The sequence below is a fragment of the Coccinella septempunctata genome, chromosome 2 (assembly GCF_907165205.1).
Source record: "Coccinella septempunctata chromosome 2, icCocSept1.1, whole genome shotgun sequence".
Lineage (NCBI taxonomy): Eukaryota > Metazoa > Arthropoda > Insecta > Coleoptera > Coccinellidae > Coccinella > Coccinella septempunctata.
In genome coordinates, this window is record NC_058190.1 from 50,342,379 (window position 1) to 50,360,919 (window position 18,541).

At 36.6% G+C, this 18,541-nt stretch overlaps 2 protein-coding genes, 1 long non-coding RNA gene and 3 other non-coding genes across 9 annotated transcripts in view; 3 read left to right on the forward strand and 3 right to left on the reverse strand.

The window, feature by feature from the left end:
• Window positions 1–481: 481 nt before the first annotated feature.
• Window positions 482–1,245, reverse strand: LOC123306574. 2 transcript variants are annotated; one of them, XR_006536929.1, is made up of 2 exons: window positions 1,232–1,245; window positions 482–1,137 (listed from the first exon to the last, which is right to left on the reverse strand). It is a non-coding gene; the product is annotated as an uncharacterized LOC123306574 (long non-coding RNA). The 2 variants fall into 2 exon arrangements; XR_006536930.1 differs by having other exon boundaries at window positions 482–1,148; window positions 1,232–1,244.
• Window positions 1,246–2,180: 935 nt separating this feature from the next.
• LOC123306573 (putative tRNA (cytidine(32)/guanosine(34)-2'-O)-methyltransferase) lies at window positions 2,181–5,650 on the forward strand. The gene is made up of 6 exons (XM_044888629.1): window positions 2,181–2,425; window positions 2,476–2,814; window positions 2,881–3,090; window positions 3,148–3,332; window positions 3,674–4,193; window positions 4,435–5,650. The coding sequence occupies exons 1-6, from the start codon at window positions 2,305–2,307 to the stop codon at window positions 4,638–4,640; spliced, it is 1,581 nt and encodes a 526-aa protein (XP_044744564.1). The 5' UTR covers window positions 2,181–2,304; the 3' UTR covers window positions 4,641–5,650.
• Window positions 5,651–5,946: 296 nt separating this feature from the next.
• LOC123308229 (inactive dipeptidyl peptidase 10) overlaps window positions 5,947–18,541 on the reverse strand; it is a 74,207-nt gene continuing 61,612 nt past the window's right edge. For all 3 annotated transcript variants that reach the window (XM_044890807.1, XM_044890806.1, XM_044890808.1), the window contains exons 8-13: window positions 15,273–15,396; window positions 14,468–14,697; window positions 9,254–10,015; window positions 9,044–9,201; window positions 8,499–8,710; window positions 5,947–8,345 (exon numbers count right to left, since the gene is read on the reverse strand). In XM_044890807.1, the coding sequence (XP_044746742.1) occupies window positions 8,208–8,345; window positions 8,499–8,710; window positions 9,044–9,201; window positions 9,254–10,015; window positions 14,468–14,697; window positions 15,273–15,396 (1,624 nt within the window). In that variant the 3' untranslated portion in view covers window positions 5,947–8,207. The remainder of the gene's footprint in view (window positions 8,346–8,498; window positions 8,711–9,043; window positions 9,202–9,253; window positions 10,016–14,467; window positions 14,698–15,272; window positions 15,397–18,541) is intronic.
• On the reverse strand, window positions 8,831–8,912 carry Trnas-aga. Its single transcript has one exon. It is a non-coding gene; the product is annotated as a tRNA-Ser (tRNA).
• Window positions 15,673–15,744, forward strand: Trnah-gug. Its single transcript has one exon. It is a non-coding gene; the product is annotated as a tRNA-His (tRNA).
• On the forward strand, window positions 15,932–16,003 carry Trnat-ugu. The gene has a single exon. It is a non-coding gene; the product is annotated as a tRNA-Thr (tRNA).

Genomic DNA, 18,541 nt, shown 5'->3' on the forward strand with positions numbered 1-18,541 from the left:
TATCCGTACCGGCGTTGCCACGTCTACTTCTCATTCTGAAACTGTCAACTTCAGTACTGAAACTTCAACCAGCTGTCGAGCTGTCAGATAGACGTCAAAATAAAATTGTGGTGGTGTTGTGTAGGCAAAAATAGTATATAATTTGGAATATTATTTTACTTTTAGTTAAAATACGTACATTTAAATGCATTATTTTTGTTTTTAATTTGATGGTAGTGTTAGTCCTAGTGATTCCTCAGCCAACAGTGTTAAATGTGCGTTATTAATGCCAGTAATGGTAATGAAAGTATTCAATCTTGGAAAAGTCACACAGTATTTTAGCAGGAAGTGAATAATTATGCCATTTTCTTGTTGTGTTGTTCGATGTGGAGGCCGAGGAAACAGTGTTAAGTTTTTTTCCTATTCCTGAAGAAATTTCTGTATTTTAGCATAAGAAGCTTCACATAAATTACTTGACGAGGGGACAACAAAAATACTATTATGAGAGCTGACTTATACTAGTTTTATTTCTATTTGTACTCATTATATTTATGCTGTTTTTCTTACTAGTTCTATTCTGTATCGATTATATTTTTATACTGCTCCTGGGCAGTACAGGAAGACCTAGATTGTTAACCCTTGGAAACATTGTTTTCATTAAAGTTTATTACTACTACTATAGTGTTCCTGTTTTATATATACCTATATTGAATACACCTTTTCCATGAAACAGAGCATCTTTTCAAGAATATTTAATACGACTAAATTACATAATATTATGTATATACATTTTAAGAAAATTTCATTCCATCTCTTATTACTCATACAAACTCTATAAAAATAAAGGCCAGGAACAATGGTCTACCAGACGCATTCCATATGGATCCAGTTTCAAAATCCTCAGAAGTATTTTATTACAGGTAGGTCATTATTCCCTTCTCTAAATATACATCAATTCATCTGTGCTAACCCTTTTGTGAAATACTTTCCTCGAATATTTTGTTCCAAATATTTTATAGAGTAACCTAGGTAAAAGGCCAATTATAAATTATTTGTAGGCTGCTAAGCTCTTGAATGCTTTCTTATATCTGGCTATCATCTGGGAATAAAATCCGCCACTTCTTGATTTGTTTTCAAAATTTCAATAAATTAGGTACTCTTTGTATTCACTGAAAGAAAATTTATAGTTAATTCAGAAATCTTGATATATGATGATGATAGTTATCATATCAAAAGTCTTATATCAACTTACTTTTCATATATCTATATAATAATAATAACATTTATTTGTTTCCGTGTGTGTACAGAAAAAACCTTTAACATAAATGATAAATGTTCACACCATCCCGGACGGTGAAATGCACCTAGGCATATTGCCTGTATTGTGCCCCTCACTCGCCCTTGGATGAGCTGCATTCAATACATGTGGCATATTTTTATAAAAGAAACAAAAGGAAAACAATTACTCTTCAACAACTTAGAAAAATCTATTTCTATCTATTTGGCAATCTATTACCGATTGCCAAATAAATATTCTTAGAGTTCTAGATGAAGTTAAATACCACTTTTTTATACCTTGGAACAACGAAAATATTCGTCAAATGAGGAGTTATATTTGTAATGACGCTTTTGCTCGCCTCCACAATTTTTGAGAGGCTAGAAGGTTGGAGTTCCCTATAATATTCCAAATCTTTGTTTTGACCGGGAGGGTCTTTCGACCAGGTTCAGTTTTTCAAGTAATGATTCTTCTGATATCGATTGAAATTTATTTTGGGAGGATTCTGCATCTCTTCATAAACTTTTTAGGGTTTTCTGTTCTTCAGTTGTTCGAGGAACGTTAAAGGACCATTATGTTGTTATATGTAGATATATCAGTTTAATTTAACGTTCCGCTCAAAACTTCTTGTTGTTAATGTTGTTAATCATGTTGCAAGTGATTGCAACCCCGTTTTTTGTGTTGCATGGGTCATCTATTCAATACAGATTTATTTTCTGGTATAACTATTACCACAATTCCACAAAGAATATTAATGAAAAATGTAAATAAACGGTCTCTGATAACAAAATAAAACATGTGAAATGTGTTGACAGGCTGTCAGAGATGGACAGTTGAAAGTTTACAAATTTTCTGTGGCTTAAAAAGTAGACGACAGACGTGGCAACGTCGGTACGGGTATGAGCATTTAGCTCCTCGTGGTATTTTTTAGTTCACCTGTGATTTATGGCTTTAAGATTTAAACGTTCGATTAGCTTGAAATTCCTATGCGGTGAAGTCTTGTTAATTCTGTTTAGTTAATAATTGTAGTATATTCTTTCTGATTCGAAATGGGTAAGGGATCCAAAGATAAACGTGATATATATTACCGTAAAGCCAAAGAGCATGGTTGGAGAGCTCGAAGCGCATTCAAACTTCTACAAATTGATGAGAAATACGACATACTCGAAGGTAAAGAAACAACGATATATCGATACAGCGATTTGACATAATTATCGTAGGTGTGAAGAAAGCAGTCGATTTATGTGCTGCACCAGGTAGTTGGAGTCAAGTCTTATCTCGAAGACTTTATTTAAACGAGAAGATATCTCTTTCACCAAGGGATGAACTGGAAGAGTGTAATGAAACTCCTGCTGAAGAAGTGGAAGAAAAGGTTGAACCAAAAATTGAGCCCAATGAAGATGTTAAGATTGTAGCAGTAGATCTACAACCTATGGCTCCTTTGCCTGGTGTTATTCAATTGCAAGGAGACATTACTAAATTGTCCACAGCCCAAGAAATCATACAACATTTTGAAGGAAAACTTGCCGACCTTGTTGTATGTGATGGGGCTCCAGATGGTATGTATTTTATTGATTCCTGTTATTGGTGATTCTGGTGACAATTCAACCTTTATAATTTCTTAGTCACGGGTCTCCATTGCATTGATATTTACATCCAGAGCCAACTTATCCTTGCTGCTCTCCATATTGCTTGCAATGTTCTAAACAAAGGGGGAACATTTGTGGCAAAAATATTCAGAGGAAAAGATAACGATTTACTCCATAATCAGTTTCTTACCATATTCAAAGAAGTGAATATTTTCAAACCAAGTAGTTCGAGAAATTCAAGTATAGGTAAAGAGTTAGCTGAACGTTCTGAAGAACTTTTTAGTTATATTTTAAATGTTTTAGAGGCGTTCCTTGTTGCAAAGAATTACTGTCCACCTGAAGGCTTTGATCCAAAATTGATGACACCATTTTTGAATGCTGGAGAAAGAAATTTTGACCAGCTTACTGGAGTTAACAGGGTGATAATTCCGTTTATGGTTTGTGGAGATATGAGCTCTTATGATTCAGATGTAACATATCCCCTTCAGGTAAGAATTCATAATTCATTGATTGTTTTTCACCCTGATTTGATTATTTGAGATGTGAAGTTTCTGCAGCTTACGGTTCTGTTCATTGATATGTTGAATTTTTCATGCTAATAACCAAGGAAAAGAACGATGTATGTATATTTATTATAGTAAAATACACAGATATAAATTTTCTTAGGTATTCTTGACTAAACCAATGTTGAATAAACAATTTACCCAGATATATGTATGGATTTCAGTTAAATTAATGCAGAAATGCTCTAAAATAGTTTTTTATGCCCTTTGGTTTATTTTCACACAGTCTATGTGTGCACTGCACCAATTATTTCTATAATTTTCAGATGGAAGGAGATACACAGCCTTACACCTATCATGAGCCGGTGCAGAAACCTATCGATCCCCCTTACAAAGATTTAAAAAATATGCCACAGCCAAAACCGGTCGCAGAGGGAAGTCCCGAATTGGAGGCCCTTTCCAAACCTTGCACTTCATCAAAGTCCGACACAGATATGGATCTAGAGCCGAATTCAAGCAAGAGTGATACGCCCATCGAAATAGGGGGGATCATAGCCGATGCAAATGCTACGTCTGAAGACCTATTAGGTTTGCTAATTCACACCTTGAAAAATGACGACCCTGCTGTTCAAGATAGTCTGGCGAATCTCTTGAACAGTTTGGGTATAAGTAACATTGAGAAGGTTATCAAGGAGAAAGGTACCACCATTTCAACACAAACTATCGGAGTTGTTCAAGGCTCTTCGAAGGAGGTTCAAGTGCCGGAGATAGCTGGATCGTCTGAACAACCTGTGGTGAGAACGGTGCTGGTTGAGTCAGCGCAGAGGCACAATTCACCTGCTGAAAGTAAGTGTAAATCATTAAGTCTTCAATTGATGTGTGTGAACTTGGCCTGGTACTTTCCCAAATTTCAGAAAATATTCTTGAAAATCTTCTGGTCTTCTTGGCTGAAATTCCTTTCATATAGATGTGCCACATTTGTGGCTTTTGAATCAGATTTTCCCAGAAAACTGACAGGAAAATTTTTTCCAATACATAATGCAATTCACATACATTTTTGATTATTCTATCACAACATAACTTTTAGGCCAGTGTGAAATCACCAGTGGTGAAAATTCAGGATTAGACCCTCAACTTCTAAACCAGGATAACTTGGAAGAATGCGACAATTTTATCATCAATTGGGTGAAGTATGACAGAAGTACCTGCACCTGTGGTGTTGATATTATCGCTAATGAAGGTGCTGCAGATTGTGATTCCGATTGTGAAGAAGAAGCAATTAATATAATTTAAGCATCGAAATTTATGTTTTCCTAATTTCCTTTATCAGTTTTGGTAGGAAAGCAAGTTGCTGGTATTATTGGTTTTATGATCTTCTGTCTTTCCTGAATTTTGGAAGGTGGTACACTCAATGTTATATGGCGATATACTCCAATATATTGCTGATAGGTGAGCCAAAAATGCCGGTTCAATTAGATTCCTATGGAATTTTTGTTTTTGATAGTTAACTTCAGATGAAGTATTTTAAAATAGACCTCCTCTTGGGTATTATCAACTCCGAAAATGTGTGCTTGCTTAACATGTTATACATATCTGGTATTATTGGCTTTTGTGTCAAATTTTGTATATTTTTGTATTTTATATTTGTCTTGTAATTTGTTTCAACTGTTTTATATGATTTCAAGAAATTTTTACAATTTGGAGAATGAAAATGGAGACAAAGGGAAGTGATGTTAAATTGCAAAATTTGCTGCGAAACTTGGCGGATCTTTTCTGTCAAATTTTAAAAGAATTAAGAGCTGCATTGAATACAGTTGCCAATGACAACAATAAAAATTTCAGTATAGATAAATTTCATTGCTTAAGGAGTTTAAACTTGTAGATTCACAAAGTAATAGAAAAGCATTTCTGAAATATTCAGCATCATTTGTCCAAATGTTATTGCAAATTTTATGGAAACCAGTAGGTTTAGAGTAAGGAAGTCAGTGCAGAAATTATGTAGCCCCAGCGTTACATTTTGAACACAATATCGAAAAATACACTTAATATTTTTAAACTTACTATTGTTATGCTTAGAGGCTATTTTAGAGAAAATTTAGTTTCATATCGAAGGGCAAGGCGAGGTTGAAATATTGTTGAATAAAGGTTTTTTCAAATATGGCTTCCCAAAGTTGTTACAACTGTCCAATGCTATTCTAGCTAGTTTAAGCGCTCAAATGAATTTTAAAATTAATGACACTGCTAGAATAATCTGTAATCACCATCCACAATTTGAAATTGTTCGAATAAATCTTGTTGAAGCATAAGGTCTTTTCATTTTACTCTCCAGCACTCTTAATAATAAGAAAAATAAGTATTTGACGACACACAAAATGGCATCAGATTTCCGATACTGTTTTGGCCACAATTTGGAAAAAAAAATACATACACATATATAAGTCAACATGAAATAACAAATACATAAGGGACATAAGAAGGGGTAGAAATGAAAGAGTTAAACAAGAAACAGAACTTCAGGAATGATATTTTTATTTATTTTTTCCATAAATGAAAAAATCAAATAGTTGGATCTCCACCTGAAATACGCATTCAGAAAGGGTAAAAATAATTTGATTGCTATTCTTCAGAATTTATTTAGGAATCAAGTTTATAATATGAACTGCAATGAGATTTTCAACAAGCTAGAAATTTACAATTTTATATACAATATCATCAATCTTTATTATTATTTTTGGAAAATTCAACAAGGAATAATTTGTATAATAACGTCGTAGGTAGTTTTTCGATGTTTTTATATATTCACATCAAATAAAAAAAATTGTCCATAGGTACTGCAATAAATGATCTCGAATAGAAATATTGATTTTTTTAATAAATTTTCGGAACTGAAGAACAATACAATTTGTTTGGAAGAAACTGGATTCTCATATACATTTTCGGCAAGTGCTTAAATTTTTAGGTTAGTTGAAAGTTGAGTTTACCTATGATTGATCAAAAGTGACGACAATTTTGGCGAAGTTGGAATGTAAAAACTATAGTTCCTCTTGATGGCCATAGTTCAGGCTACTATATTCAATTAATTTTTTGTAACTAGTGTAAGTATATTACAATTTGTTCAAGTTATTTATTGGTCGATAGATAAAGCAAGTAATTACTTGCCGAGCTAACATTGGAGTCTAATATCTCTACGCAAGAAATGTGATTATCTAAAACACTTCTATTTACAATTTACCATTTGTTAAAAAATTTATAGTATTCTATAATGGCTGATGTGTCTAAAGGTAATAATAGTGTCACGCATTAGGTAAATTTAGGACCAGTTGCAGGAACATCCATTAAGATTCAACGTCCCATTATATTTAATAATGAAGGATTAAAATTTTAATGGAGCCTTAAATATTAACGGACAACTGGGCGTCAGTTGAAATAACAATGGCCTACTATTATGGAGATATGTCCGATAATCTATATGTACAAATTGCTTTTGCTGGATTTTCCGAGTCTTTCATCTGCCAGGATTCGAATTTTATTGACTTCACAACGAGAACTACGTTATTCCGTTAGAAACGTCTTTATTGCTGAGCTGAATACTTCTATACTACACTCTACAGTTAAGTATATATATATTGGTGGAATCCGAAGAATTCTTGCAGGAAAATTAAGGGAGCTTCATCCATGTATCACCTCTAAAATTCATATATACCTAGTTATTTTGTTATATTCACATATATTGCTCTTATTTCGAAACTGTCATTTAGATCGATAATAACAAGGATAGGTAAAGGAGGAAGTTTTGTCAGTTGATTATTTACGCACATTTTCACAGACTAAATTTTGAGATGGACTATATATTTGACGTATCACTTAGGTTCGAATAACGACAAACATTAGTTATTCTACGTATGATTGTTATTCGATATAAACGGGGAAGTTATGAAGTTGAATCATTCTTCTAAAACCTATAGAAATTAAATTGCAAATAAGACACAATATCTCTTTCTTCATTCTTGCACTGTTATTGGGATTTTAAAGAGGTATGTATGTCAGGTATATCTTTCTCAATACACCCCTTCAGCAGGGTAATATATATACTTTGCTCCTCACTTTAATGAATAGAGACCGAATTAAATGCATTTGCATTCGTTTGTTATTGATCATAATCATAATAATAGTATGCTTCGCCTAAAATTATTTTGTGATCCGATCTCCACTGATGGAATGTAATGATGGAGAGAGTAGAGAAGTTAAGAGGGAATATCGTAAAAACTCAAGTTATCAATGTGTCTGTGGCAGTTACGCACGTAAATTCGAAAAAAATTTCCAGCTCGCGAATCTGGTCTCAATTTGCCAGATGAACTTAATGTCTGCACTTTATGATGCAGCATCCAAACTCCCGAAAATGTAGGTGAATATCTGAAAACGCGTCAACATTTTTCCTTCTCTCATCCGTCATACGAGTATTAGTTCGACAAGGCGAAAATACCCCATTATCACAATATTTACAGAGCGTGGGGGTGACGAAACATCAAATTTTTTCGTGTTCCCGAGGGCTCGACCTCCCAGCGGTCCACCGATTGCTGTCACGAATATACATTTTTCGTACGAAAACATCAAACATCAAAAAATTTGGCACTTTCATCACTCGGAGCGTCCAAAACGCGGGTTGGACGCCGGATTTTTTTCGTCAAAATAGGATTTGCGCATTTGTCGGTTTATTATTACGCGCGCACGAAGAAACTGAAATTGATGTGTTGAGAAATAAGGTAATTCGTTCGTTTGCTGTGTGTGCTTGTCTGTCAGTCAATTCGAAACCGGAAACTGATATCGTTAACCTCCCGAAATGAAATCGTCAATTGTATACTACTCCGGGTCATTTCTGAGCCCCGCTTTGAACTCTGGGGGCACCTGCTTCTGGAAACAGTCGTCTAGAAACTCAGCCATGCTCCTGTAGAGGTGTTTTTTCACGCCACCAAGGCCGTGGTTCTCATCCGCGTATATCTATGAAACAATATACCATAATTTTATACTGGAATAATGATATTTCAACAGAACAGCGTTATATGACACAACATCATTGAGTATAGACAACCAGATGTGGTAATATGGACTATAGAGGATTTCTAAAAGTGTTAATACTATAATAGGACAAACCTGTTGTCTAAAAAGTACACCAGCATCGCTCAAAGCCCTGACCATTGCCATGCTCTGTTGTAGGTGTACATTATCATCTGCTGTTCCGTGTATCAAGTAAAACATTTTATCTTTGAAAAATTGAGCTTTCTTCGACACATCCGCCTCATCGTATCCCTTATAATTTTCTGTCACATTAGGGAGACCCATGTATCTCTCCGTGTATGCAGAATCTGGAGAAAGAAGAATGTCGATGAGAGATGATGAAGACACTTCAAAATTTCAGTAAATTTTTAATTACAATTCATTATATACCCATATTAAAAAATTAAATTTTCAATTAAAAATTGAATCGCAGTCGGTAGGATTCGAACCTACGCTCCCAGAGGGAATCTGATTTCTAGTCAGACGCCTTAACCGCTCGGCCACGACTGCTGATGAAGAGAGCGCAATACATTATCGTATATATTCGGAAGATACAATATATTTGGAATTGAAATGGAACTCTAACTGACCCATGTGGAACTCCATTCTAAAACCATTGTTACAGAAAAAATTAAACTTACCGTATAATTTCCAGTTGATCACAGGAGCCACTGCAACAGCACATTGAAACACAGCTTTCGGACTGGCCAATGCTAGTGCAGCAACAAATCCTCCATAGCTCCATCCCCAAACAGCCACTTTCTTCTTATCGATGAAGTGTAAGGTATCCCTCAAGTACCTTGAAAAAAAATGCTAGTAAAAAAAACCTTTCAAAGAAAAATTCCACTCACTCTGTAACTTCCAGTTGATCGGCAACCTCAATAGACCCTAACTTATAATAGACCTTGTGCAGAAGCTGTTGTCCTTGTCCCCCAGATCCCCTTCCGTCTATCTGTGCAATAATAAAGTCTTTATTGCCGGTGAGGTAGGTGTTCCAGTCAATCCTCCAACGTTCCGTCACTAGTTGACTGCCTGGCCCTGCATAGACTTGCACCACCAGAGGGTATCTGGTGATTTCGTCTTCCCTGAGACCTGGGGGTAGATGGAGCCTCACGTGGGCCTGATAACCGCCCGATATTATCACCGGGAATGTTTTTATCTGGGGCATCGCCATCTTCTGTAACTTATCCTTGAGCAGCGTGTTGTTCTGAAGACATATCAGATACTCCGGTTTGGGCATTTTCGTCTTGTACAGGGAAGAGGTTGGAACGCTCGGTCCTAGACAGTCTACCACGAAGTAGGTAGAGTGTGGACTGAAGATCACGTTGTGGTAGAGGCAGGACATTTCGGAGTCGGGCATTTTCTGCTTCTTCGGCTTTTTTCTTCGTGGTGTTGGAGTGGTTATGGTTGCTGTGTCATCGTCATCGTCCAACTGCTTCATTTTGGTCAGGTAGAGGTCGTCCATAAAATATGGCGGTTCTGTTGGTACCGGTTCTGGTATGCAGGTGAGGCATACAGGGGGTGGAAGGATTGCGCCTGTGCGTGGTGGTACAGACGTCACCCTGTACAGGTGCTGCTGGCCTGGTTTGTTCTTGGGTACCCCGAGAAAATATCTGAGGAATGAAAATATAATTGTTAATAGATTCACGACTTTGGGGTGAAATCGGCATGTGATATTCAGCATACCAAAACAAAAAAGTACCTAAGTGATTGGGAAGGATTTGTAGAATTTATACAGGGTGAGTCTGTGACTGGTAGAAATATTTTTAGAGTAGTTTCTTGAGATAAAAAAAACACTCTTTTCCAATTCGGCCCTGATAAAAAGATATAGTCATTTTTATCTTCATAATGAGCTGTTCCACTCCTGAAAAAACCAGAAAACCTACAGTATAACTAACTAAATCTGTGACACTACACATCTGTGAATCTTTTTCAAAATAGTTGGATTCGAACCCAATTTTTAGAATTACTAATTTTTTATTTTTGAACATCAAATTACTCGAGCACTGAGCATTATACGAGAAAATATGAGGAATACTTTTATTTTACAAAACAATCAAATATTCACTTCATAGCGTCCTACTTAGTTTCAAGAGTTGGGTTCTTTGAATTTTTGGTATTTTATGGTACGTGGTGGTCATAATGAGAAAACTGAAAGACGTAGGGGATATCTTGTGTTCGAAAAAGATTAATCAAATAAATGAAAAACTATAACCCGAAATTCATTTCATTCGAGAAAACCGTTTGTGAGATAAAACAAAAAATAACTTTTTTTATGGTTTTTCAACAGCCTGTATCTTTTAAACCGAGCCGATTCGGAAAAAATGGTAAAGGAAAAAAGTATTTCTTTTGACCTCAAGAATCTACTGTTAAAATATTTGTAAGAGTCAAACATTCACCCTGTATAACTATAATAGCGAAACCAATCGGCATTTATCTGAAATTGTTATACAGCTGTCGCACTTGGAAGTATTGAAAAATGGAGGAGTATAACCCATATGAAATTTCTCAGAAGAAAAAGAACTATAAAGTCGGTTTTGAAATTTCATCGTATAGGTTATGGCCCCAGACACACCATCGCAGCCCTGCGGCCCGTTGTACGCAATAAAGCTAATAAAATCGGCATGCTCATCTCACTCTTTGCAGTCGATCCCCAGACTTTTTGTTTCGTAATTTGTCACGGGGCAAATTGAACTGAAAGTTGAATTTGCGGAAAGACGGAGTATGATGGAAGGAGCTCGTTTGCGTGAACATAAGACAGATCGCGTTTTCAGAGACAACCGGAGGGAATTGCATTTTTTCCGCCCTTAAAACTTGCCTCCACCTTCCGTTTCTTAATTTCATTGGGGGGGAAATTCAATGAACGCCAGTGAAGAGGGTTTTTATGCCTCGCCATGGGGGCTTTCAACTTTACAATTTTGTCTTTATCTTCGAGGAAATTGAATATATTGTTCGGCTGTAGCGAAATGACCGATTTTCATGTTGGATTAAATTCGCCTTCAATGTTCTGTGGATCATTAATCATCAGTGAAAAATTCACTTGCTCCTTGCTGTCCCTTCATTCGTCATTTTTGGAACCATGCCCAGCGAGTACCAGTTATAAGGGCCGGTACTTTCACTTGCGAATAAATAAACTTATTCGATAGTTAAGTCAAAGAGTAACCAGTTGGTTACTCTTTGGTTAAGTCTTATTCATAGAATAAGTAAAAATGCTGTCTTTTTTCAGTTTCAGATAGTGTTATTCATAGAATAAATCTGTCATTGAAACTTAATAAAGAGTTTATTTGTCATAGATCGAATGTCGGTACGTCAATATTGGTTGATTTTTTTTAGATTCGTGATATATGGTTATTCTTTGTGTGATTTTCACGAAATATTTGCTTTCTAGTTGGAATTATGACAATGTTTACAATGCGATGTCTTATTTTACATTAATCAGTGAAAAGTAGTATACCGTGTTTTCATAGAATTGTTATTCATCAAATAATCTGAAAGCACCGAAACAAATCCTTCAGATAGGAAATTATTTGACAGATACTTATTGACAGTGAATAAAATTCATTCGAAAGTGAAAGTACCGGCCTAAATCAAATCTCTGCAATACTGAAACTGGCGAATTAGCATACACTATGTACCTACCAAACGCCTCGGGAATCGACTGAATGTGTGACGTCTATTATGATAGGCCCTCAAGTGATGGTAATCCCCAAGGAGCTATTCAAAGCCAGGCTCGTACGCCTGTTTATGCTAATAGATAGCCAGTGTGTTACCTCTGGTTTGATTGCGTAATTAGACACGATTTGAGAAATTCCTCCCACAGGATTCATCGACCGAGTTCTGCATAGTAAACGCCTTGCATCCACAAAATCATCATACAACGTATTTGCTAAGATGAGTCTCTTTTTTTAACATAAGGTAGGTATAACTCATTTCACCAAAAAAACTTTCAAAATTACGCAATTATCATCCCTCGAAGTTGAATTCGATTCAATGAAATGTCAAGTACGATCAGGAAATCCTGAATTCGAAGATTCAACCCCAAAATGTGTACTTGATGCCTTCAGTACACTGCAGACCTTATGCCCTACATCTCTACAGCTGCATTGTACGTCGACTTGAATACTTCCACAGATAAAACCAGTTTACACCGGATTGAAACCTGTTCCGAGTTCCGACATTTCTGTTGATCGATCTGATTCGAGAGCAACTAAACGTTTCACAGCTTAATCAACCATAATACGTTGAACTGTTTAATGGATTCATTCCTCCATTTCCTATTGGCGCTGTCCTGCGAAGATATTAGGGTTGTTTATGGCCGAATGTTACCATCCTGATATGGATGACGATAATCTGTCATTGTCCCGGGGTATGCAAATTGGTTGATCAGACATTAATTATAATTCAGCCAGGCAAACTTGCTTATCTACAAGGGGGTAGTTTCGAAGTCCTTAGTCCTTCAATGCATAATTTTTTATGGGAATCCAACTGAATATCTCACGAAAATCGTACTATAGGCTACAGGTCTCTCTAGCTGATAGATACTCCACCAACTCTTTTCTGATACATCACTCGATATGTCCCACGTCGTCTGACATATTCAAAATAGCAAAATAAAAAATGAAATGACAATGGATGAACCATGGATCCACTTCTATATGCCAGGATCAAAAATGATCGCAGCTAAGACGATCCTTCTTCTAAACAGGGTCAGATATTTTAAATTTTGGTATGAAAACGTGGGTTTTCGAACACGTTGAACCTATTGCAAGCAATTTCGAAAGCCTATCTTCCTTCTTTTAGATGTTCATCTTGAAAATGGCATTCTTCAAATTTGTAAATTTCACTTGAGAATTTGTCACAACCGAACAGTTGCGCCGAGATGGGTGAAATCTTGAGATTTATTACAAGAAGAGTTTTTCCTTCAGAATCAGTATCACATTCAGATCCACCATAATTTTCCTGGAAGATAATGGACTCGAAATATGACCTTCGAAAAATTCCCAAAAAGTTGGTTCAGTTAAAACTTCCTCAAGACCGAACGGTTGCGCCGAAATGAATGAAATTCTCAGATTTATTACAAAAAAGGTTGCTCTTTCAGAATATATATCACGTTTATATCTACGAAAATTTTCCTGGAAGATATCGACTCGAAAGATGACCTTCGAAAAATTCCCAAAAAGTTGGGTTCAGTTAAAACTTCGTCAAGACCGAACGGTTGCGTCGAAACGAATGAAATTCTCAGATTTATTCCTAGAAGAGTTGCTCTTTCAGAATATGTACCACGTTCAGATCTACAGAAACATTTCTGGAAGATAATCGACTCAAAAGATGGCCTTTCGATAATTCCGAAAAATTTGGGTTCAGTTAAAACTTCCTCAAGACCGAACGGTTGTGCCAAAATGGATGAAGTTCACAGATTTATAACTATTGCTCTTTTAGAGTATCTATCACGTTTAAATCTACTATGATTTTTCTGCTAGATATCATCTAACTCGATTTTTTGGGTAAAAAATGAGCAAGAGGTTAGACCCTCCTAAAATGACATATTTCCTCCTCTGTCTAAGAATCTTATTATTGTCTAAGGATATTGAGTGATTAAAACTTGTTTTGAAGATTCGAGAAAACCAAACAGCTGATGATTCAATAGCGAATTGCATACCAACAACAATCACAATAGTCCGACGACAAACCGTAAATTCTATCAAAGCGAAAGCTATACAACCTCTGCATTAACTTATCATTTAATATAGTTGCGTGGATAATGGATGGATATTCAGCACCCCGAAGGCTCTTCAGACTGAGTTATTGGAAACGTAATTGATTTGGGGCACCATTGTATAGAGTTTCCAAAATTTGCCACAGCTCGCTTGACTTCGGAGAGGATTGGTCTTGATAGCCGTGGAATTGTTGAAGTAAGTTGACATTTCGAAAGGTATGCATTGTCTTCGGAGAATTCCGATACAGAATTGAGAGAGTTTATCGCTCCTGAACCATTCCACAGTTTGAAATACGGATTATCTCGAGTGTAGAATGGTTCAGCAAGGAGAATTAGTACATCTACTCACATTACGTCGTTCGAATGATCCCAGGTTAGGATTCTGGTCACCTCGTACTTCCCGTGCGTGAGTGGTATGATCCTCCTTTTAGGTATATTCACATACACAGCGTGTCTGAAGAAACCCGCCGGTCCATCCCTGACCGGCGCCACTGTGATATAACTGGAGCTATCCCTGCCGAAGATGGGGCTGTCCCCCATGTCCACCCAACCGTTGCCGTCGCTGGTTACACGTTGAGTCTGCAAAAAAGGAGATAAGATGAGACTGGGGAAATGTACAACAAGAAAAGGGCCGGAATTACCACAAAAACTATCGCTGCAAGAACAGGATTTAATTTGAACAGGAGGAAGAGTAGATGAAGCACTCGAGGGGTGAGTTACACGGAATGAGGTGAACAATGCGGAACACGAAAGAAAATTTATTTTTAATTAAAGTTGTAAGATTTAACTGCTGGCGTTCTATTAATTGCATAGTGAGTAGAGTATTGTGAGAGAACATTTGGTTTTATGTCATTAATTGCTACGTTGGAAAAATTCTTCTGCTTTACCATCCACAAACCGGCCTTTTTCAGATAACGCCCATAGTTTACAGGGTGAGTCTTTGACTCGTACAAATATTTTAACACTAGATTCTTAGGGTCAAGAGGAACACTTTTTTCCCATACTATTTTTAAGTGTTTCTTTTGACTTCAAGAATCTTCTGCTAAAATAAATGTACGAGTCAGAGACTCACCCTGTATAAAGCGCTCCTCAGAAAGGCCAATCGGAATATATCATGACAGGAAACACTGGCTGATGTTGATTTCATTACTTACTTCTTTACAATCCCACTTAGGGCTCGTGCAAATCGAGATGATTGACAAATTTTGAGGTCTGTTGATCCAAACCACACTTATTTCTGTAAGACTGATCCAGGATACTGCGGTGAAGTAGTACTCTCTGAAAAAAGGTAGCTCATTATATTCGGTAAGAACGCCTGTTTTGAATTATTTTTCACTGCATTATAAATGCACCAATTTACTGATGAGTTCTTAAAGCTTAGTCAATTCGATATGAATAGGTGTTATACTGCTCAGAATTGATGGAATCTTTCTGATGCCGGACCTGGGCGTTACGCTCTAATAAACAAACAAGATAAGATTGAGTTGATTTGTTTGATATAATCTGGTTCAACTTGAGTATTCGATTAATTTTACATTCTCCAAGGACTTCACAGCCGTGATCGTCTAGTGGTTAGGACCCTACGTTGTGGCCGTAGTAACCCAGGTTCGAATCCTGGTCACGGCAGGAGTCTCTTTTTACCAATAACCTATTGGTACTTCAATCCATTTCACCACAGTATGATAGCAAAAGTTAGATCAAAAATTTCAAAATTATATCATAAATAGGATCGCAACAGATTGTTTTTTATCATCTACGTATCATATTTTATTTATGGTTTAGGGTTCATTTGCAGGGTGCAAACCTACGTGGAGCCTCTTTAGCTCAGTGGCAGAGCACTGGTCTTGTAAACCAGGGGTCGTGAGTTCAATCCTCACAGGAGGCAATTCTGGCATGAGTTTTTTTGAAAGATACTTGGGCAGCTGTGTGGAGTTGGCACCCCCAAATACCAATTTTGAAACCAATAATTAAGGGTCGTACGTCCAGTATAGGTCCAAATTTGTCCAGGCATTCATCAAGAGATATGAAAAAGAACTTTATTCTGCTCATTTTTTGTGGAGGACCAACTAGCAAATTGCAGAAAGTACATTTTATTACATAGATCGTTTGTTTACGTTAAGTCCACTTTTGTTCTGTCAATTATTTCATTTCAAATGCTAATTTTGCAACGAAAATGTCAGGGTTGCTTTGTTAGAGAAAATTGGGCATTATACCTAAGTCTTGTAGTCGAGTTGAGACTGTTAGATTTATCTTTGAATTAGTGATTGTTTTCACCTAGACCTTCACCTCCTCCTACACCCATTTCCTTGCCCTCTCTGATTATTCAGGGAAGGTATGAACGTATAACAAATTTCTTTCATTCCATTCATCGGTCAAAGGCGGACCCATGTTCTGTAACCCTATTCACTCTGGAAAATATATAATGGCGCCCCAATTTAGGTACCGATTGCGTTTTTCCTTCTACCCTTTGGCTAGCTGATGAGGGGTTCATGTTCCTTTGTGGAGTCAATGCAGAGAAGAGAGAAAAAAGGGCACTGCAGGTGGAATTATTGATCCATTTCAAAAATTGACTGAATAGGTCAAAAAAATAGGTTGAAGCTTTGAATGATCCAAACGGAAAAAAATTCCTGCCAAAAATGAAAAATCACCAGTGTTATCCATCGAATAAATCTGTCATAATAAGAATTTATTTGTCATAGATCGAATGTCGGTACGTCATTATTGGTTGAATTTTTTGAATTCTTGATGTATGGTTATTTTTTTGTGATTTTCACGAAATATTTGCTTACTAGTTGGTATTACGACAATTTCTACAATGCGGTGTCTTATTTTACATTAATAAGTGAAAAGTAGTATACCGTGCTTTCATAGAATTGTTATTCGTCAAATAATTTTATCTGAGAGCACCGAAATAAGGTATCCCTCAGATAGGAAATTATTTGACAGATACTTATTGCAGTGAATAAAATTTATTCAAAGGTGAAAGTACCGGGCCTGAGCTGTATAAAGCATAGGCCAATTGAAATCTTCAAAGCAGATGAGTAAATGGGTTGACAATTTATTCACAACTGACGTCTTCATCGAAAATGATGGGTAAGTTAGCCTTGAATTTCCAGGACCGCCAAGTACGTTGCTCAAAAATTGAAGGTGATAATTAGCGTACCTACTTGTGATAATATTTGAAGGTAAAAATAAAACAATTTTGTATTATAGTGAAACGTTCAAAAAGTGAGTTTTTCCTCGAATTTCCCCTTCAATTTTTGAGCAGTGTATATCATCGTGAATTGCGGACATTGGAAATCGAAATATTTCCTTACTCAGCAAATCGACTCTCGAAAGACATCCTTCCAAGCATCCACTCCCAGACAGCTACACAGTTGGTACTTATCGAACAGAATTTAAACCCTTATCAAGATTAGTGTGACAGTGGACGTACTTGAAGTTGGCAAAACTTATCGAGAAAGTGCTCTCACCGAATTGAATCCAATAAATGTCGATGGACGCGACCTCGAGCCCCTTATCGTCAGATCGAATAAATCAACTAGTGCTCGGTTATTTCTTTTTTTCTCCCGTCCCGGAGGTTTTGAATAGAGACGTCTGAGGTAAGGGGGGTGGAATCGTCGAGTCGCGTCTTCCTGTTTTTATTTATCATCGGGGAAAAAGGGACGGGATGAATTATGCTTTCAAGGACTTGTTTGCTGTCCTAAAAAACATAATGTTGCGAATCGAAGTCCCCATTGATTTTGCACGATACTTCAGGCATCCACAAAAAGCGGAGGCAGTTTTCGGTATACTGAACAATTTTTTTCGGGCTCTGATTATCGACAATGGCATGATACGCCTCACTTGATTTTGGATGGATTAATTTCTCCCGGTCTTTTCAGGGTGGTCGGTAAGCTTTATCGTTTAAACGCCCACTCCAAGACACTTCAGGTTCAGCTCGAGGAGGAATAAATAATGAGGGTTGGGAGAGAGGGTAATAATATTTTAATGGAGGACCTAATTTTTAGCTTGATGGCCTCGCTAATTGTCTTCAATGAATTCCTATGCGATTGACGAAGAGCCAATACAACTAAAACTTGCCAGTGTTTGGTAATGAGGCATCCTTTAACAGTAAGTATTTATGGAAAGACGAAAGTTCTTAGGTCTTGGAGAACGAGTGTCGCCATCAATTGTTGCTTTGTTTCTGGATTGTAGAAATGCTTTCCGCGTCTTTTCTCTTTAATTTTTTCTCGCAGAGTGATCAGTAAAGTCGAATAGTAATATCCGGTTATTGTTCTACCCTTATCCAAAAAATCAATTATGATTACTCCATGGCAATCCCAAAAAACTGAAGCAAGATCTTTTCCAGCAGATTTTTGGACAACTTCTTAGCTGTGGGAGAACCAGAGTGTCGCCATTCCATCGATTGTTGTTTTGTTTC